General features: G+C 46.7%; 1 protein-coding gene across 1 annotated transcript in view; it reads left to right on the top strand.

The window, feature by feature from the left end:
• greb1l (GREB1 like retinoic acid receptor coactivator) overlaps window positions 1-18,029 on the top strand; it is a 436,507-nt gene that overhangs the window by 390,823 nt on the left and 27,655 nt on the right. The window contains exons 23-26 of the mRNA XM_085992812.1: window positions 6,927-7,483; window positions 12,274-12,376; window positions 12,985-13,140; window positions 17,866-18,008. Of these exons, the coding sequence (XP_085848938.1) occupies window positions 6,927-7,483; window positions 12,274-12,376; window positions 12,985-13,140; window positions 17,866-18,008 (959 nt within the window). The remainder of the gene's footprint in view (window positions 1-6,926; window positions 7,484-12,273; window positions 12,377-12,984; window positions 13,141-17,865; window positions 18,009-18,029) is intronic.

Here is an 18,029-nt window from a genome sequence, read left to right as displayed (position 1 = left end):
CTTCAGGGCCTTGGGGCAGTGGGAGTTCCATAAGGGGACGCATCCGGTCGGGGTCGGGACCGATGACTCCGTGTTCCACAACACAGCCAAGGATGGCGAGGCGGGTTGTGCGGAATATGCACTTCTCCTTGTTATACGTCAGGTTCAGGAGTTGGGCGGTGCAGAGGAATTTTTCAAGGTTTGCGTCATGGTCCTGCAAGTCATGGCCGCAGATGGTCACATTGTCCAGATATGGGAAAGTGGCCTGCAACGCATTTTGATCGACCATCCGGTCCATCTCCCTTTGGAAGACGGAGACCCCGTTGGTGACGCCAAAGGGAACCCTAAGGAAGTGATAGAGGCGGCCGTTTGCCTCAAAGGCAGTATACTGGCGGTCCTCAGGGCGGATAGGGAGCTAGTGGTACGCTGATTTCAGGTCAATGGTCGAGAAGACGCGGTACTGCGCGATCTGGTTGACCATATCAGCTATGCGGGGGAGTGGGTAAGCGTCCAGCAGGGTGTAGCGATTTATTGTCTGGCTGTAGTCGATGAGCAGGCGCTGCTTCTCGCCGGTCTTAACGACCACAACCTGGGCTCGCCAGGGGCTGGCGCTGCCCTCAATAATCCCCTCCTTCAGGAGCCGCTCCACTTCAGTTTTAATGAAAACCCTGTCCCCGGCACTGTATCGCCTGCTCTTTGTGGCGATGGGCTTACAGTCGAGGGTGAGGTTAGCAAACAGTGGGGGGGGGGTGACTCTAAGTGTGGAGAGGTTGCACCTGGTGCGCGGCGGGCAGTTTGGAAGCTGCTGGCTGCGGACTGTGAGTGGGGGGAGGGGTCCACCGTACGCCATCGTAGCACTTTTAAGGTGGCACTGAAAATCTAACCCCAGTAGAACGGCAGCGCAGAGGTGGGGCAGGACCAGAAGTTTAAAATTATCGTACACAGTCCCGTCTACTAAGAGTGTCACCACGCAGTAGCCGCCAATGTCCGCCGACTGGGACTCGGAGGCCATAGAAATCCGCTGGTGCGCAGGCAGGACTGGGAGAGAGCAACGCCGCACCGTGTCGGGGTGGATGAAGCTCTCCGTGCTCCCAGAGTCAAAAAGGCAGGTTGTTTCGTGACCATTTACCTTAATGTCCATTGTGGACCGGGCCAGTTGGTGCGGTCTCGCTTGGTCCAGCGTAACGGAGGCCAGCGTAGGGGTTGGTGTGTCGCTGCGGGTATCAGATGAGGCGGTGTTGGGGGCCTGCTGCGTCCCGGCTGGCGTCCAAGATGGCGGCGTCCATGATCCCCATGTGGCTGGAGGCGTCCAAAATGGCTGCTGTTCCGGTGGTTCGCACATGGCTGGGGAGGCCCAAGATGGCGGCCCGCACAGCCCACACGCGGCGCTGCTGGGGTTCGGGGTGGCTTTGGCTCTGCAGACGCTGGCGTAGTGTCCCTTCTTCCCGCAGCCCGAGCAGATCGCATTTTTCGCCGGGCAGCGCGCTCTGGGGTGTTTGGCCTGGCCACAGAAGTAGCATTTCTGGCCTTGGGACACTGCTGCGGTAGTTGGGCCGTTGCTGGGATGTGGCTGGGGTGGCACGGCGCTATGAGACGGTCCTACCGTGTCCCAGGCTGTCGTTCCCCGCGGCGTCCACGGTGCAGAGGAGTAGGCATCCATGCCCCGGTAGGCTGCGTCCAATGATAGTGCGAGTTCAGAGGCCTTGTTGAGGTCGAGGTCACTTTGCTCCAACAGTCGCTGTCGGGTGTAATTGGACCTGTGGCCCGCTACAAAAGCGTCCCGGATAAGTTCCTCTGTGTACACGGCGGCCTTTACATCCTTACAACCACGGGCCCGGCCAAGCACAGACAGTGCCTGAAGGTATTCCTCGGTCGATTCCCCAGGTTGTTGTTTACGACTCCCCAGGAGGTGCCTGGCGTACACCTCGTTCACTGGGCGCGTGTACTGGTCCTTGAGGAGCTTGAGAGCAGCCGTGTACGAGGTCGCGTCCTGGATGACCGAGTACGCTCGGTGGTTCACTTTGGAGGTCAGGACGTCCAGTTTGTCCTCATCCGATTTGACCGTTGCAGCGGAGGCGATCAGGAATCTTTCAAAGCACCTAAGCCAGTGAGCAAACTTGGTGGATGCGTCCGCCTCCCGATGGTCTAAGTCCAGGCATGCTGGTGTGAGGATCTTCACCATTATAAAAAAATCTTGTTAATAAAATTGATGCGCTATCAATTACTCAAAAGACTGAGGTTAAGCGAGTAGCTAACAGGCTTTTATTAACAAGAGAATGAAGGTGTGCCTCGAGTGGTCGACCAGTCCAGAATACAGAGGGACTGTGGAGCAGTCACCTTTATACCTGGACTCGTGGGAGGAGTCAGCCGAGGCATGTACAGACATGTACACAGTGGAATACAAACACCCACACAGGCAGGTATAACAGTGGTTTACCACAATATAAACACAAGTTTTTATAACATGAAATGAAGATGCAGTGGTAATTGGGAAAGGTGACTGAGAAAACTAGGCAGATACGGAGAAATACAATGTATGCTTGTAAAACATCCCCCACCTCCCGAAGAACACTCAATATTCTGGTCATATTCATACAAAACTTGTATGCAATAGTTTCACTTAGTGACATCAATCTTTACATAAGAACACAAGAAATAGGAGCAGGAGTAGGCCATTCGGCCCCTCGAGCCTGCCCGCCATTCAATAAGATCATGGCTGATCCGATCTTGGCCTCAATGGCACTTTCCTGCCCGCTCCCCATAACCCTGACTCCCCTGTAGCTCAAACATCTGTCTATCTCCACCTTGAATATATTCAATGACTCCGCCTCCACAGCTCTCTGGGGTAGAGAATTCCAACGATTCACGACCCTCTGAGAGAAGAAATTCCTCCTCATCTCTGTTTTAAATGGGCGACCCCTTATCCTGAAACTATGCCCCCTAGTTCTAGATTCCCCCACGAGGGGAAACATCCTCTCTGCATCTACTCTGTCAAGCCCCTTCAGAATCTTATATGTTTCAATGAGATCATCTCTCATTCTTCTAAACTCCAATGAGCATAGGCTCAACCTGCTCAACCTTTCTTCATAAGACAACCCCTTCATCTCAGGAATGAATCTAGTGAACCTTCTCTGAACTGCCTCCAACGCAAGTATGTCCCTCCTTAAATAAGGAGACCAAAACTGCACGCAGTACTCTAGGTGTGGTCTCACCAGCGCCCTGTACAGTTGTAGCAAGACTTCCCTACTTTTATACTCCATTCCCTTTGCAATAACGGACAACATTCCATTTGCCTTCCTAATTACTTGCTGTACCTGCATGCTAACTTTTTGTGTTTCATGGACGAGGACCCCCAGATTCCTCTGTACCGCAGCATTTTGTAGCCTCTCCATTTAAATAATGGGCCAGAAATTCCAGGCCAGAAGCGTGAGTACGGTCGGCTTACTCACGCTTCTGGCCGTTGGAAATGCCGGCGTTCAGCATGAACAGCGCATGCGGGGAACGCCGGCATTTCCAGACCTCGAGCGCGTGCGACTGCACAGGCAGCGCTTGCGCAGTGAACTTCGTGGATTTCATTCATGAAATCCGTGAGGTTAAGTCCTTAGAAGTTACACTGAAAAAAAGCAAGTGTAAAGTGGTTCATTGGCTGCGGAGGAAGATATATTTTATCGTGGAGCTTTTGAAATGCAATATTTTTGTTTGGGAAAGGGAGGGAAGTTATTTTAAGAAATTTTAAGTAAGTTTTAAAGTTAACATTTTTTTTTTTTAAAGGGTTTTCAGAACGGTAGGTAGAAGGAGCAATTGTGGCTGTGTGAATGGAATGTGAGAATGAGTTATGTATGTATGTCCACATATATTCCTTTACGTATATGTATGTATGTTTTATATTCCTTTACTATGAATGTATGTTTTTAATTATGATTTTCCAATAAGTTACTTTCTCTGAAAGTCATAATTAAATAATACACTCATACACATAAGTAAAGGAATATATACATAACACGCAAAGGAATATATACAGACATACATACTTTCAGAAGCTCCACGATAAGAAATATCTTCCTCCGCAGCCTCTGTAGCAACTGTACCCATGCTTTTTTCATGTGTAAGTTGTAATGACTGGACCTCACTGAAAGCATTAATGAAAGCGGCGAATTATACTGCGCACGCGCTGCATGTGCAGTCGCACGCGTTCTGCCTCTGAACCCCTTCGTTCAGAGGACAGGAAATGCCGGTTTTCCCCACATGCACTGTGCATGCTGAAAACCGGCATTTCATCCGGCCAGATGCGTAAGTACCCCGACCGTACTAGCGCATTTGGAAGGGAATTATTGGGCCAACATTTTACATGTCAATAAAATAAAAAATTTAACACTTGCACGACTTGCCCCCTCGCATCTGCGACTGAGGGTCCAAGGAGGTGCATTGCGCAAGAGGTCATCATCGGACGTATCCTCACACTGTTCCCTTTGGGGAACTGTATGAAGTGGTGGAAGGATTTATGGCCGTGATTAACGCTCATTCCGTGACCGTAACCATCTTTGAACCAGCCATTAGGGTGGTTAGTCCTATGGCGGGAGGGTTTTACGGGCTCCCACAACCCATCTGAGGGGGGGGGGGCCACCAACACCCACGGACGCAAGTATCCCGCTGGATGTCCACCCAGAATTTAAAGTTGGAGCTCCGACTCCACTTGCCGGGACTGTCTGGAGTGGGGTTCAAAACCCTACTCCTTCTGGCCCAGTGGCGGGGATGCTTACTGCTACGCAAAAGGCCCACTCCGCACAAAAGGTGACACCCATACGTTTCCTGCGCCTTTTCCCTCCCCGTGACTGGAGCCCTATGCTACCATTTCACGTTGCTAATCGGATTGGGCGTTTGTCATAGCGGTAGGATCCCCGCCGCTGGGCCAGATCAGGGTAGGGTTTCGCACCCCGCTCCAGACAGTCCCGGCAAGTGGAGTCGGAGCTCCGGCTCTAAATTCTGGGTTGACATCCAGTGGGATATTTGCGTCCGTGGGTGTGGGTGGCCCCCCCTCCTTGTATAGCTTGTGGGAGCCGGTAAAACCCTCCCGCCATAGGACTAACCGCCCTAATGGCTGGTTCAAAGATGGTTACGGTCACGGAATGAGCGTTAATCACGGCCATAAATCCTTCCACCACTTCATACAGTTCCCCAAAGGGAACAGTGTGAAGACACGTATGACGACGACATTGCTAAATAAATAAATAGAATTTAAAAAAATCTTTTAGGGCTTTTAAAAGTCTTTAAATTGCTTTAATTCTCTTTAAAACTACTTCAGATTACTCAAAATAATGTAAACATTTTAAAAAGTTTATAAAAGTTACCAAAATCTTCAAAAAACTTCCATAAACCTATTTAAACTGCTGCTTTGCATGTAAAAAAGCAAAGCAGCTTGACAGAAACATTGGGGGCGTGTCCAGTGAAACTGAGACCTCAAGGGGCGTGTCTCACTTACACTGCACGCTCCTGGGTCCGCGCTGGCTGCACTCCTGGGCGGCGTGACGTCATACGCTGCCCGGGAATGTGCTTTCTATTTCTCCAAGTTCAGGCGTCCCAGAAGCTGATCGGCAGGAGCGCGGGGTAAGTGCAAATACGGGGCTTGCACGCGCTGCAAGCCCTGTTCTGGAATTTCTGGCCCAATAATTTGCTTTTTTATTTTTCCTACCAAAGTGGATAACTTCACATTTTCCCACATTATACTCCATCTGCCAAATTTTTGCCCATTCATTTATCCTATCCCTTTGCAGACTCTTTGGGGTCGATTTTCCTGGAGCCGTCAGGCGGGGTTTCAGGCGTGTGGAGGGGGAAAATCCCGAATTCGGGGGTCCCGACATCATCCCGCCCAAAACCCGTCTCCACGTAAGTTTCAGAGGAGGCGGGTACCCACCCCGCACTGGGATCCGCCAACCCGAGGCGGGAAGGGATTAGTGCCAATTACAGGCAGTTTTTAGCCTAATCCCTATTTTGAGGGGTGTCGTGTGGGATTCCTGACGGCTCCAAACCATGCCAGGTTGGAGCAGGTGGGCCGTCGGGTTGAAGGACTTGGCGGGGTCGCGATGTCGGTGTTCAGGTGAGTGATGGGTGCATGAGTGCAAAGGTAAGTGTGTTTGGTGTGTCTAAAGTGTGTAAAGAAGTTTAAATTACCTGTACTTTCCTTAACAGCCTTTCTTCCTCTAGGCTTCGGGAGTCCATCACTCAGCCGGCACTGAAAGCAAAATGGCTGTGAGCTGTCAGAAGTGACAGCCTTCAGCTTTCATTGCCGGTGTGAGTTCTAACTGAGTCTGTGTAGAAGGACTCAGGTTAGAAGTCAGACTATCAGTGTTTGACAGCTTCAAACAGCTGTGAAACACTGATATTTCATCTGTCAAGACCTCTTGCCGGGTGGCCTTTAATTGGCCTGCTGAGCCCGCTGGGCGGGCTCAACAAGGTCAATCAAGGGAAAATCGCGTGGGTTGGCCGAACGGCGATGTAGGTGGGACTAAAACCCGAAAGTCGTAATCCTGCCTCCTTCCTGACAGCTTAATGAAAATCGACCCCTTTGTGTCCTCCTCACAACTTGCTTTCCCACCTATCTTTGTATCATCAGCCAATTTGGCTACAGTACACACGGTCCCTTCATCCAAGTCATTAATATAGATTGTAAAATAGTTGAGGCCCCAGCACTGATCCCTGTGGCACCCCACTAGTTATAGTTTGCAAACCTGAAAATGTTCCATTTATCCCGACTCTTTGTTTTCTGTTAGATAGCCAATCCTCTATCCATGCTAATATATTACCCTCAACCCCGTGAGCTTTTACCTTTTATGTGGAACCTTATCGAATGCCTTCTGGAAATCCAAATACACTACATCTACTGGTTCCCCTTTATCCACCCTGCTCGTTACATCCTCAAAGAACATTAAATTTGGTTTGCCTTCAAACAGGTTCCATAGCAGAGAATGGCGTGAACTCTTCCAGTGCTCTGGACTCATCACAGAGGCCTGCTTCATCCCTTAGTTTTCAGAATATTGTCAACAGTTCAAGTGATGAAGGCACTTCAGCACACACCTCAACCAGTGTAGGCAGCGAGGGCTGCAAACAGGAATCTGACTTGGAAGGGAAGGAAACTGCAAGCAGCACAGTCTCAAAATCATCCTCATCCTCTGGGAATTCTCGTCAATCTATCCTGGCCAACAAAGACTTCAGGACCCCACACCTCATTTTTCCGAGAACTGTAATTTTATCAAAGCCAGCGTATCATCTCCTTGGCTCAGCAAAAAATGAACATTTGTGCTCTGCCTTTTTGTTGCCCCATGCTGATACGACTTGGACAAGCTCGCTGAGATCACTCTTTCACAAGGACTGGAGCAGTGAAGAGCAGTCACTTTACTATAGACACTGGACAATTCCCAGGCAACATCATGCAGACTTTAGCAATAAAAGTGAAGGAAGTTCTGGAAACTTCCATCGGCGCCGGTTGTTATTGACAGGACCACCACAGGTAATTATACTTAACATTTCAGCTGATCATGCTGGAACACAAATATTTGGCAAAGTTAAAATGAATTATTGGAATAATATTATGTGCAGAGTATGTGGTGACAAATGATAACTCCACAAGTAAGGTTAACCAGATAAATACCTCTACTGATGAGATATGTTATTAAATTATTATACCCTGGCCATGATTGCTCCAATTTCAATTATAGGTTTTCAACTGAAAAATAGTAGTAATTAATGTAGCCCAAAAAGCCAGTTTGTAACAGCAGTTTGTCAATGTCATACCATGCAGCAGGAAATGTGATTATTTTTACAGGTAATTTTCCATACAATTGTTATACATAATAACAGGGGTCGAGTTGGTATCCAAAAGTCCAAGAGGAGTTGGGAAATGCATGTATTTCATTCCTAAAAGCAGGGTGGTAAAGGGATCACAATCATGTGGGTCACAGAACCACTGACTTAATGCTGGTAATCTGCCTCTTCCAATTTTCGGGTGGATCTCAGTTTAGGTGGCTAGAGCTCGCACCGGAAACTGGCAGGCAACGAATGATTATATGCAAATCATGGTCAGTTGACATTGTTAAGACCCCGGGCACTATTTTCATCTCTGCCTACATTGCTACCACTAGTTCCTGATCATCACAAACTAGGGGCGGTACAGATCAAGATGCAGCCATATCCAAAGATCAGTTGCTGTCAGGTAAACGTTACAAAGCTTTGAGAGAGATTTTGCTTGTATTACATTGTGTTTTTTTGCTATTTAGACATTTCAAAGTGATTGTAGAGGCTGTGGAATTTTTTTGAACTCCTTAAGGAATTTATGGCAACGCAGTTTTTTTTTCACCGGGCCCTTCTGGCAATTCCACTCTAGCAGACCAACAATAACAACTTGCATTTATATAGCACCTTTAACGTAGCAAACCATCCCAAGGCACATAACAAGAGTGTTATCAATAAAAATGTTAACACCAAGCCACAGAAGGAGATATCAGGGCAGATGACCAAAAGATTAGTCAAAGAGGTAGGTTTTAAGAAGCATCTTAAAGGAGGAGAACAAGGTAGAGAGGCGGAGAGGTTTAGGGAGGGAATTCCAGAACTTAGGGCCTCGGCAGCTGAAAGATCGGCCGCCAGTGGTGGAGCAATTAATATCAGGGATGCACAAGATCACAGAATTGGAGGAGCACAGAGATCTTGAATACTTGTAGGACTGCAGGAGGTTACAGAGATAGCGTCAGGGTACATATGGAACCTGACGTGTTTTTGGATGATATTGCTGAGGGGCAGCATGTAGATGAGAAATAGGAGGAGGCCAAGGATAGATCCTTGGGGGACTCCAGAGCAATGTTCCCGTTAAACAGGTCCCGTGCAAGCAAGGGCATTCTAAAAGAAAAAACAGCGCCTGCGCTATAATTTGAATGGGCCACGCAGCCCCTTAAAGAGGCCGCACGCCCCCCCAAAAAATTAGCGGGAACATTGCTCCAGAGCTAATGGCATGGGAGCGGGAAGAGAAGCCATTGCAGGTGATTTTCTGGCTACGAATGGATAGATAAGAATGGAACCAGGCAGCTGCAGTCCCACCCAGCTGGACGACAGTGGAGAGGCATTGGAGCAGAATTGTATAGTCAACTGTGTCCAAGGCTGCAGACAGGTCGAGAAGGATGAGGAGGGATAGTTTACCTTTGTCACAGTCACATATAGAATATCATAGAAGGATAAGAAGCAGCAGCAGGAGGAAGGAGCTGCAGCTCCAGGGTGAGCAAATAGAGCTGGCAAGCTCACAGGAATCATTATCATCGCAACTAAGTTTATAGAGTCAGCACAATTATACCTACAGTTACTGAACAACATAATACAAGGAAACTCTGGCTTAGCAATCCGTGGCCTCCACGAGAGTTAACAGCCGCTGAAAATGGTCATGGCAGTAAGTGAAAAATTCACGCTGGGGACTAAAGATTTTTGGCCCAGTGCTAACTCACTGTGTAACGCCCAGCTGGTGGTGCTAGTGCAGGCATCAGAGGCGAAGTTGGCGTCCAGAAGCAGGGTTCCAGCTTCCAACAGTCTCGGGAAGCATGGCAATGAATTCGCTAGGCATTATGGGACATTAAAATGGCAATGCATTAAAATGAAGTAAGAAAATGCAGTTTTCAGCCCTCATGTCAAAATTAAAAAGAATTCCCAAATGGGAGTCTTCAGCTCTTGAAGCTGAATTCCCTTCCACATCTCAAAAAATGGGAAATGTGCTTCAGCACCAACACAAATGGTTCAGCAAGCTAGGGAAGGGGCCCCAGTGTCTGACACGTAGCACTCCAGCTTTGTGCAGGGGGTCAACACTGTAAGAGGGGCCAGGAAGCCTTCCAGAAAGAACCATGTGGGACCAGATCACCGAGGCCGTCACTGCCAGCAGTGTCGCCCCCACCACCTGGCTCCAGTGCCCAAAGAAGCTTCATGACCTCAGGCCACTGGTCAAGGTCAGTAAATGCATCTTCAAAAGCCATCTCCTACCAACTGCACCACTTGCCTCACACACTGCTCAATGCACGACTCCACCTCCCCCCCGCCCCTCCCCAATCACTCACCTGCCAACAATCTGTAACAATCATGAGGCGCACCTTCCATTCCTAGCCTCACCTCACCCCCTTGGAGGAGATGGTGCAGGCCATTTTTGGGAGGGGCATGGCTGAGCCATTGGCCAGCAGCGGGGCTGAAAGGATACAAGATGCTAATATCTTCATATGTTATCCTCCTTCTCGCATGCACCTCTTGCTTTCCCATCCTCCCCTCACCAGAACTCCTTGTGCCTTCCTCATTTCACACACCCAAGAAATGCAGTCTGCCCAATCAGTGGTTGACCAAGAAGAGGGAGAGAAGAGTGAAGAAGAAGAAGAAACACCGTCATTCAATTTCACACTCCCAGCCATCAGCTCCTCAAGGTCGACCAGCAAGGCCATTTGCAGTGTCCTCCACTGAATGTCAGCAGCCTTCCACCAGCCATGCTGCAGACTGAGGTAGCACTGTGTGACATCAGTAGGATAGGCAAAGGCACACACAAGACAGTCACTAAGAGAATGCATAAGGGTGATGAGTTGATTTCTTGATATCATATTGGATGGATAGATGTATAAAGTTGGATTGGAAAGTTTGCTTTTGTGGTGGCTTTAATTTCAGCATTGTGGCCAAGAGGATGCTGTGATGGTCAGTAACAGAGGGCAGGTCAGGTGTGGGACAAATGTTGAAAGGGGAATTGGGGTTGTAGTCACTGGTACCACAGGCAGATGACTCCATCCCTGATATCCCGGCAAGAAGGGGCTGTCTGGGTTGCATCCTTCCTTCTGCTTCCTCCCCTTCTACTTCTTCCTCCTCTGTTTCTTCCTCTTCTTCTTCCTCGTCTGCATCTTCCTCTTCCCTCTGTGAGCAGAAGCTGTAAATCTGAAATAAAAGCATAAAATGCTGGAAATACTCAGGAGGTCAGGCAGCATCTCGACCTGAGACGTGAATTCTATTCCTCTCTCCACAAATGTTGCCTGACCTGCTGAGTATTTCTAGCATTTTGTGTCTTCTCAGAGGCCTTCCTTTACCATCCGAGGCCTTGCAAGCATCCAGCAGTACTCCCTGCACACTTAAAAGAAACTTTTAACATGTATTGCAGCAAGCCACTACTTCAATAAACTCAAAAAAATCCAGTCTAAAAGCTTAAATTCAAACTTTAAGAGGTGCTGACAGTGCCTCTGTGTGTCTGCTGAAAGTTGGGTTTTCATGGCGCGCTTAGGATCCAGCGCTGAACACAGTGCTACGGTCGAGGTTCGCACAGCATGATGTTAAGTCAACGTTACCCTCTAATAATTTACATCTCCAGCGCCAGCGCTGCTATCGACAGCGCTAAGGCCCTCACCAAAATGACGGCCGCCGAGTCATGTGCCAGAGAAGGCGCTAGAGTGGCCATTGCCATTTTTAGACTAGATCTTGGCAAAAACTCATAGCGGTAAGTGGGCCAATTTCTAGGCCAATGACTTTGTGTTTGTTGCGGTGACCAATTATTTAAGGTCTATGGAAAAATGGATCCAATTGTTTGAGTGAATCATTGAGGTGTATACATTGCTTACTGATTCATTGTGCTGTGCTATTTCCAAGGAGAAATATAATTATTATGTTACACTTATTTAGCATCACACATGTCCTGTTTATTTTATTAACAAAGACTGTTTTCAGTCTGTAACATATCCACTTCAATCCTCTTCAGCAGTAACTCCCCTTCCTCAATATTTACAAATTTGGCTACAAAAGTAACTAGAAATATACAATTTAAATTGAAAGTTCACATTTTTAAAATGCCTGTCACTGCCTTTGTTTTGCTAGCTTTAGGAAGTTTCTTAGTATGTGTTAGCAGTACAGGAAACTTTTTTTTATCCGGCACAGACGGGACCGACGTGGTGCCGGTTCATCAAAAATTCCGGATAACCGAACGCTATAGTAAAAGATACGGAGAGCTGACAGCTCTGTATAAAGCAACAAACCCTGTTGCTTAGCAACAAGTTCAGAACAATGGCCACAAGTTGCAAGTGTCTCTGTAGCTTAGCAACAGCTGCAGCCACACCCTTGCACACCAGCAGATGGAGGAACGCAAGTACAATATGAAGTAAAACCTACTCCTGAATTTTGCTGGTTAACTGAGATTTCCGGTTATTTAGGTGCCGGTAAATCGAAAGTTTCCTGTATTAGAAATTGTAATAGTGTTTATTCTTCAGATTTGTTGGTGGTTTAGAAAGATTTAACTAGATTTTTATGTTACAGATTGGGAAGACAGGTGCATACTTACAGTTCCTTAGAATTCTGTTTCGCATGCTAATAAGACTACTAGAGGTTGATGTATACAATGAAGAGGAAATTAATGAGGGTAAGTACTTTTAATATTTAGGTAAATATAACGTTTACGTAGTGTTACATTTTCTTTAGCTCTTGCACGATCTATGTTTGATTATTGTCCCTACCTCAGAAATACCCTGATACGTAATGTAGGTATTCATTACATCGTGTATATTATTTATCAAGAGTGCTCCCAATCCCCTAACATCTGAAACAGTGTTGCTAACTGTTTGTTGATGCTTTAGTACACAATTAGAGGTGTCATGTGCAGAAGTTTTAAAAACATTGCTCACCCTCAAGCGAGTGAGACTTGCTTCATTAAGGAAATGAATCAGAATGACAATAAGAACCAAGGTTCCACGTAGGTTTTTTCAGTGGGGCTCCAGACCTTATTGCTGTGCACCATCTGTTCCCCCTGTATAAAATCTAAAAACATCTCAGTAAGATGGAAGGGCACAAAGACCAGAAAGCAGGATAACCAGAAGCTATTCTTTTGAATAGGTGAACTCCTTTGGTGCTCCCTGAGATTGACCTAAAGCTTACGATCAGCTGTATTTGTTCACTCCATACCCTTTATTAAATGCATAACTTGGTGACACAAGAAGGTTCATAAACTAAACTGTGAACTTTTTGTTTCAGAGATGAAAGAGGCAAATGAGCACGTGCAGGGAATTAACGCACAGTGGCCTGACATTGAACTCTTCAGCAAAATGACCTTTGACCTCACGGTGCATGATCCAAAGTATCGTCAGATCAGTTCTGTGTACTCAGACAAGCTGCCAAAAGTTAAGCTAGGTCAGCAGAGCTTTCCTTACATAATGCTTGAAATAATGTATTTGTTGTGGGTGTGCAAAATGGGAAAATTAATTTGTATCCTCTTGAAATAAGTTTCTTCACAAGTGAAAATCATAGAATAGTACAGCATAGAAGGAAGCCATTCAGTCCATCAAGTCTGCACCGGCTCTTTCGAAGAGCAACCTAATTAGTCCCACTCCACCGCTCTTTCCCCATATCCCTGCAATTTTTTCTCCTTCAAGTATTTATCAATTCCCTTTTGAAGGCTACTATTGAATCTGATTCCACCACCCTATCAGGCAGTGCATTCCAAATCCTAACCATTCGTTGCGTAAGAAATTTTTTCCTCATGTCGCCTCTGACTCTTTTGCCAATCACCTTAAATCAGTGCCCTCTTGTTATTGACCCTTCAGTCATTGGAAACAGTTACTTTTTATTATTACTCTATCTAAACCATTCATGATTTTAAACACCTCTATCAGAACTCCTATTAGCCTTTTCTGCTTTAAGGAGAACAGCCCTAGCTTCTCCAGTCTATCCATGTAACTGTAACCCCTCATCCCTGGAACCATTGCTTCGGCAGCATCTCCCAAACCCCCGACCTCTTCCACCTAGAAGGACAAGGGCAGCAGGCGCATGGGAACACCAGCACCTCCAAGTTCCCCTCCAAGTCACACACCATCCTGACTTAGAAGTATATCGCCGATCCTTCATCGTCGCTGGGTCAAAATCCTGGAACTACCTAACAGCACTGTGGGAGCACCTTCACCACAAGGAATGGAGCGGTTCAAGAAGGCAGCTCACCACCACATTCTCAAGGGCAATTAGGGATGGGCAATAAATGCTGGCCTTGCCAGCAATGCCCACATCCCATAAAAAAAAATTAAAAATTCTAGTAAATTACTTCTGTACCCTCTCCAAAGTCTTCGGGGTCGATTTTCCTGAAGCTGTCGGGAAGAAGGCGGGACTACAACTTTCAGGTTTTAGACCCGTCTACTTTGACGTCCGGCCAATCCGCGCGATTTTCCCTTGATTGACCTTGTTGAGCCCGTCCAGCGGGCTCAGCAGGCCAATTAAGGGCCACCCGGCAACAGGTGACGTCACAGACTGCAATTTCATCTGTCAAGAGTTCTTGACAGATGAAATATCAGTGTTTCACAGCTGTTTGAAGCTGTCAAACACTGACAGTCCGACTTCTAACATGAGTCCTTCTGCACAGACTCAGTTAGAACTCACACTGGCACTCAAAGCTGCAGGCTGTCACTTTTCACAGATCGCAGTCGTTCAGCTTTAAGTGCCGGCTGAGTGATGGGCTCCCGACAGCTACAGGAAGAAAGGCTGTTAAGGTAAGTACAGGTAAGTAAAAGTTCTTTACACACTTTAGACACACCAAACACACTTACCTTTGCACTCATGCACCCATCACTCACCTGAACACCGACATCGCGACCCCTCCAACTCCTTCAACCCGACGGCCCACCTGCTCTAACCTGGCGTGGTTTGGAGCCGTCGGTAATCCCACACGAAACCCCTCAAAATAGGGATTAGGCTAAAAACTGCCTGTTGCAGTTAATTGGCACTAATCCCTTCCCGCCTGGTTTCGGCGGGTCCCAGTGCGGGGCGGGTACCCGCCGCCTCTGAAAGTTGCGTGGAGCGGGGTTTTGGGCGGGATGGTGTCGGGACCCCCGAATTCGGGATTTCCCCCCCCCCACACGCCTGAAACCCCGCCTGATGGCTCCACGAAAATCGACCCCTTCACGTCCTTCCTAAAGTGTGGTGCCCAGAATTGCACACAATACTCAAGCTGGGGCTGAACTAGTGTTTTATCTAGGTTTAGCATAACTTCCTGGCTCTTGTACGCTATGCCTCTATTTATAAAGCCCAGGATCCCATGTGCTTTATTAACTGCTTTGTTAACCTGTCCTGCCACCTTCAAAGATTTGTGCACAAGCCCCCCAGGTCTCTCTGTTCTTGCACCCCCTTTAAAATTGTGCCATTTAGTGTGTGTGGTCTCTCCTCATTCTTCAGACCAAAATGTATCACCTCACACTTTTCTGCGTTGAATTTCATTAGCATTCCACCAGCCTGCCTATGTCCTCTTGAAGCCTATTACTATATCCCTCACTGTTAACTACACGTCCAAGTTTTGTGTCATCTGCTAATTTCGAAATTGCCATACATTAACTGTTGCTATTTTCCTTTTTGATTTCATCTATAATACCACCAGGCTAACACATATACATTGTTTTACCTAGTAAAGACCAGAGGCCCGAAATTCTTTTGGGGCCTTGGGTACTTCTCCAATGTAACTGCCTAGTTTCACCAGGATTCTGTTCTTTATTTTTCAGTCAGCCATTTTCCGGTGGGGGAGCGGCATCAGTAAATTTTTCGCTCATCCCCACTACATCAAAGGGGTGTGTGTGTTTTGGAGGAGTTCCTGGGCTACCTCAGGAATTCTGCACAGTGTATCTTGATTAGATCTCAGTGAAATTAAGACCAGGCGAGAGCTGGCTTTAGTCCCACTGAGGCCTCACAAAAGGCCTAAACGCTCTGTAGCAAGAAGCTATTGATCCTGGAGAGGATTGATTAACTGCAACAATGCTCTTACAGGACCTCACAGGGTAGAAGCAGGGAGGATGTTTCCCCTGGCTGGGGAATCTAGAACCAGGGGTCACAGTCTTAGAATAAGGGGTCGGCCATTTAGGACTGAGATGAGGATAAATTTCTTCACTCAGAGGGTGGTGAATCTTTGGAATTCTCTACCCCAGAGGGCTGTGGAGGCTCAGTCGTTGAGTATATTCAAGACAGAGAGCGATAGATTTTTGAATATTAAGGGAATCAAGGGATATGGGCATAGTGCAGGAAAGTGGAGATGAGGTAGAAGATCAGCCATGATCTTATTGAATGGTGGAGCAGGCTCGAAGGGCCAAATGACCTAATCCTGCTCCTATTTCTTATGTTCTTATGTTCCTGCTGGCACCTATCAGAGCTGAAGAGTCATTCACACTGTGTATCGTTGGGCCCTTCTCAGGTCTCTCCTCCATCTTTAGAACAGTGCAATGCTCCTCTGATTTTCATGGTGGCCCATCAGGCTGGATGCCACGATATATCTTTACTGGCACAATGTCTCCACCCCATGGATGCAAATGACCCCGTCTCCATAATTTGGGGCAAAGCCTGGGCCTGTGTGGACTTAAGATCTGCTCCGCCACTCTTTTGCTGGCAGAGTGGCCCTAACGGAAATTCAGGCCATAATTTTAACTGTCTGTAATGATGCCACCAGTGACATTTCTTGACATAATCTCCATTGCCAAGATGACTGCCATGTGACTTCAGTTGAGCTGATGGTCTATAATACCTGACTGTCCTCCAGCCTTTCAACATATGGTTCAATGTCTTGGTGTCTGTTTCCAAAATGGAGGGACTAGTAATGTTGGGGAGAGATTGGATCACTAAATTAGATGTTCTAAAATATATTTCTTTATGAGAATTTTTTTTAAAGTCTTCCAATAAATCTTTACATATATTTGTAATACATACATAATATGAGGAACACATTCAAAAGTACTCAATGATGATTTATCTAAGTTCATTCATCTATTCATTGAGCAGCCAGAGCAATTGCTGAGATATTGGGGGCAAGGACAATTACTCACACAGAGGATCAGTTTTTTGGGGAGCGGCACCTGATCTGCATGGGCGTTCAAGTCACTCTTTCGTAACATCGCCCGTCTCTGCACCGCCTCGGCCCATCTGCTGCTGATACCTTCATCCATAATTATGTTACCTCCAGACTTGATTTTAACAGTCTGTAATGATGCGACCAGTGACATTTCTTGACATCTCCATTGCCAAGATGACTGCCATGTGACTTCAGCTAAGCTAGACAATGCACTCCTGGCTGGCCTGCTATCTTCCACCCTCTATAAAGTTGAGCTCATCCAAAACACTGCTGCCCTTATCCTAACTCGCACCAAGTCTCGCTTACCCATCACCCATGTGCTCGCTGACCTACATTGACTCCTGGTCCACCAACACTTCAAATTTCAAATTCTTTGTGTTCAAATCCATCCATGGCCTCCCTCCATATATCTGTAAGCTCCTCCAACCATATAACCTGGGTTCCTCCAACCTCTTGTGCATCCCCCACTTCCTTTGCCCCATCATTGGCAGATGTGCCTTCAGGCCCCTAGGCCTTAAGCTTTGGAATTCCCTCCCCAAACCTCAGCATACTGTTGCTGCGCGCCGCCGGAATCACACCCAGTTTCAGGCACTAATGAATTTAAAGGCCAGCAAGTTCAATTCCTTCCCATTAAAAAACTAATAGATATCAATTTATTAAAGTTTTTGTGATTTCTGATGTGGCATAGCGATCCTTCAAAGAACAGATTCTTTTCAAAACAAGCTCAACTAAGGATAATTACATATAAATGGTGAAATGCCTCTGTGGACTATTTGTAACAAATAGTCAAATCTGTTTGCTATTTTAACAAAGTCATTTAGTCATGTAAAATAAATAGATTAACAGCTTCGTTAAAATGGTGCACAGAGGAAGTTTATGTCAATTGTGTCTAATGGGTCATCTGTAAAAATGTTGATGCTATATTTGTCCATCAAGGTATTTAAAAAGCTGCAAGTCACTTGCTGTCATATTTCAACATATTTGTGAATTATTTGCAGTTTTTGTATATTGTAGCTGATAATGAGATGTTCTGTATTTTCCAGAAAGTGGTAAAGAACGCAGCCCGAGTGAAGGATCAGCAAAACGAGAGACTGTCTCTATTATGCTAACCAAGTATGCTGCATACAACACATTCCATCATTGTGAGCACTGCCATCATTACGTAGATTTCAACCCTACCATACAGGTCAGAACCGGATATGGGTAT

Source organism: Somniosus microcephalus, chromosome 7 (genome assembly GCF_052327205.1).
Source record: "Somniosus microcephalus isolate GS21.2 chromosome 7, FLI_Smic_1.0, whole genome shotgun sequence".
NCBI classification, from domain to species: domain Eukaryota; kingdom Metazoa; phylum Chordata; class Chondrichthyes; order Squaliformes; family Somniosidae; genus Somniosus; species Somniosus microcephalus.
The sequence above is the reverse complement of the archived record's forward strand: the minus strand, read 5'-3'. Positions and strand labels throughout refer to the sequence as shown.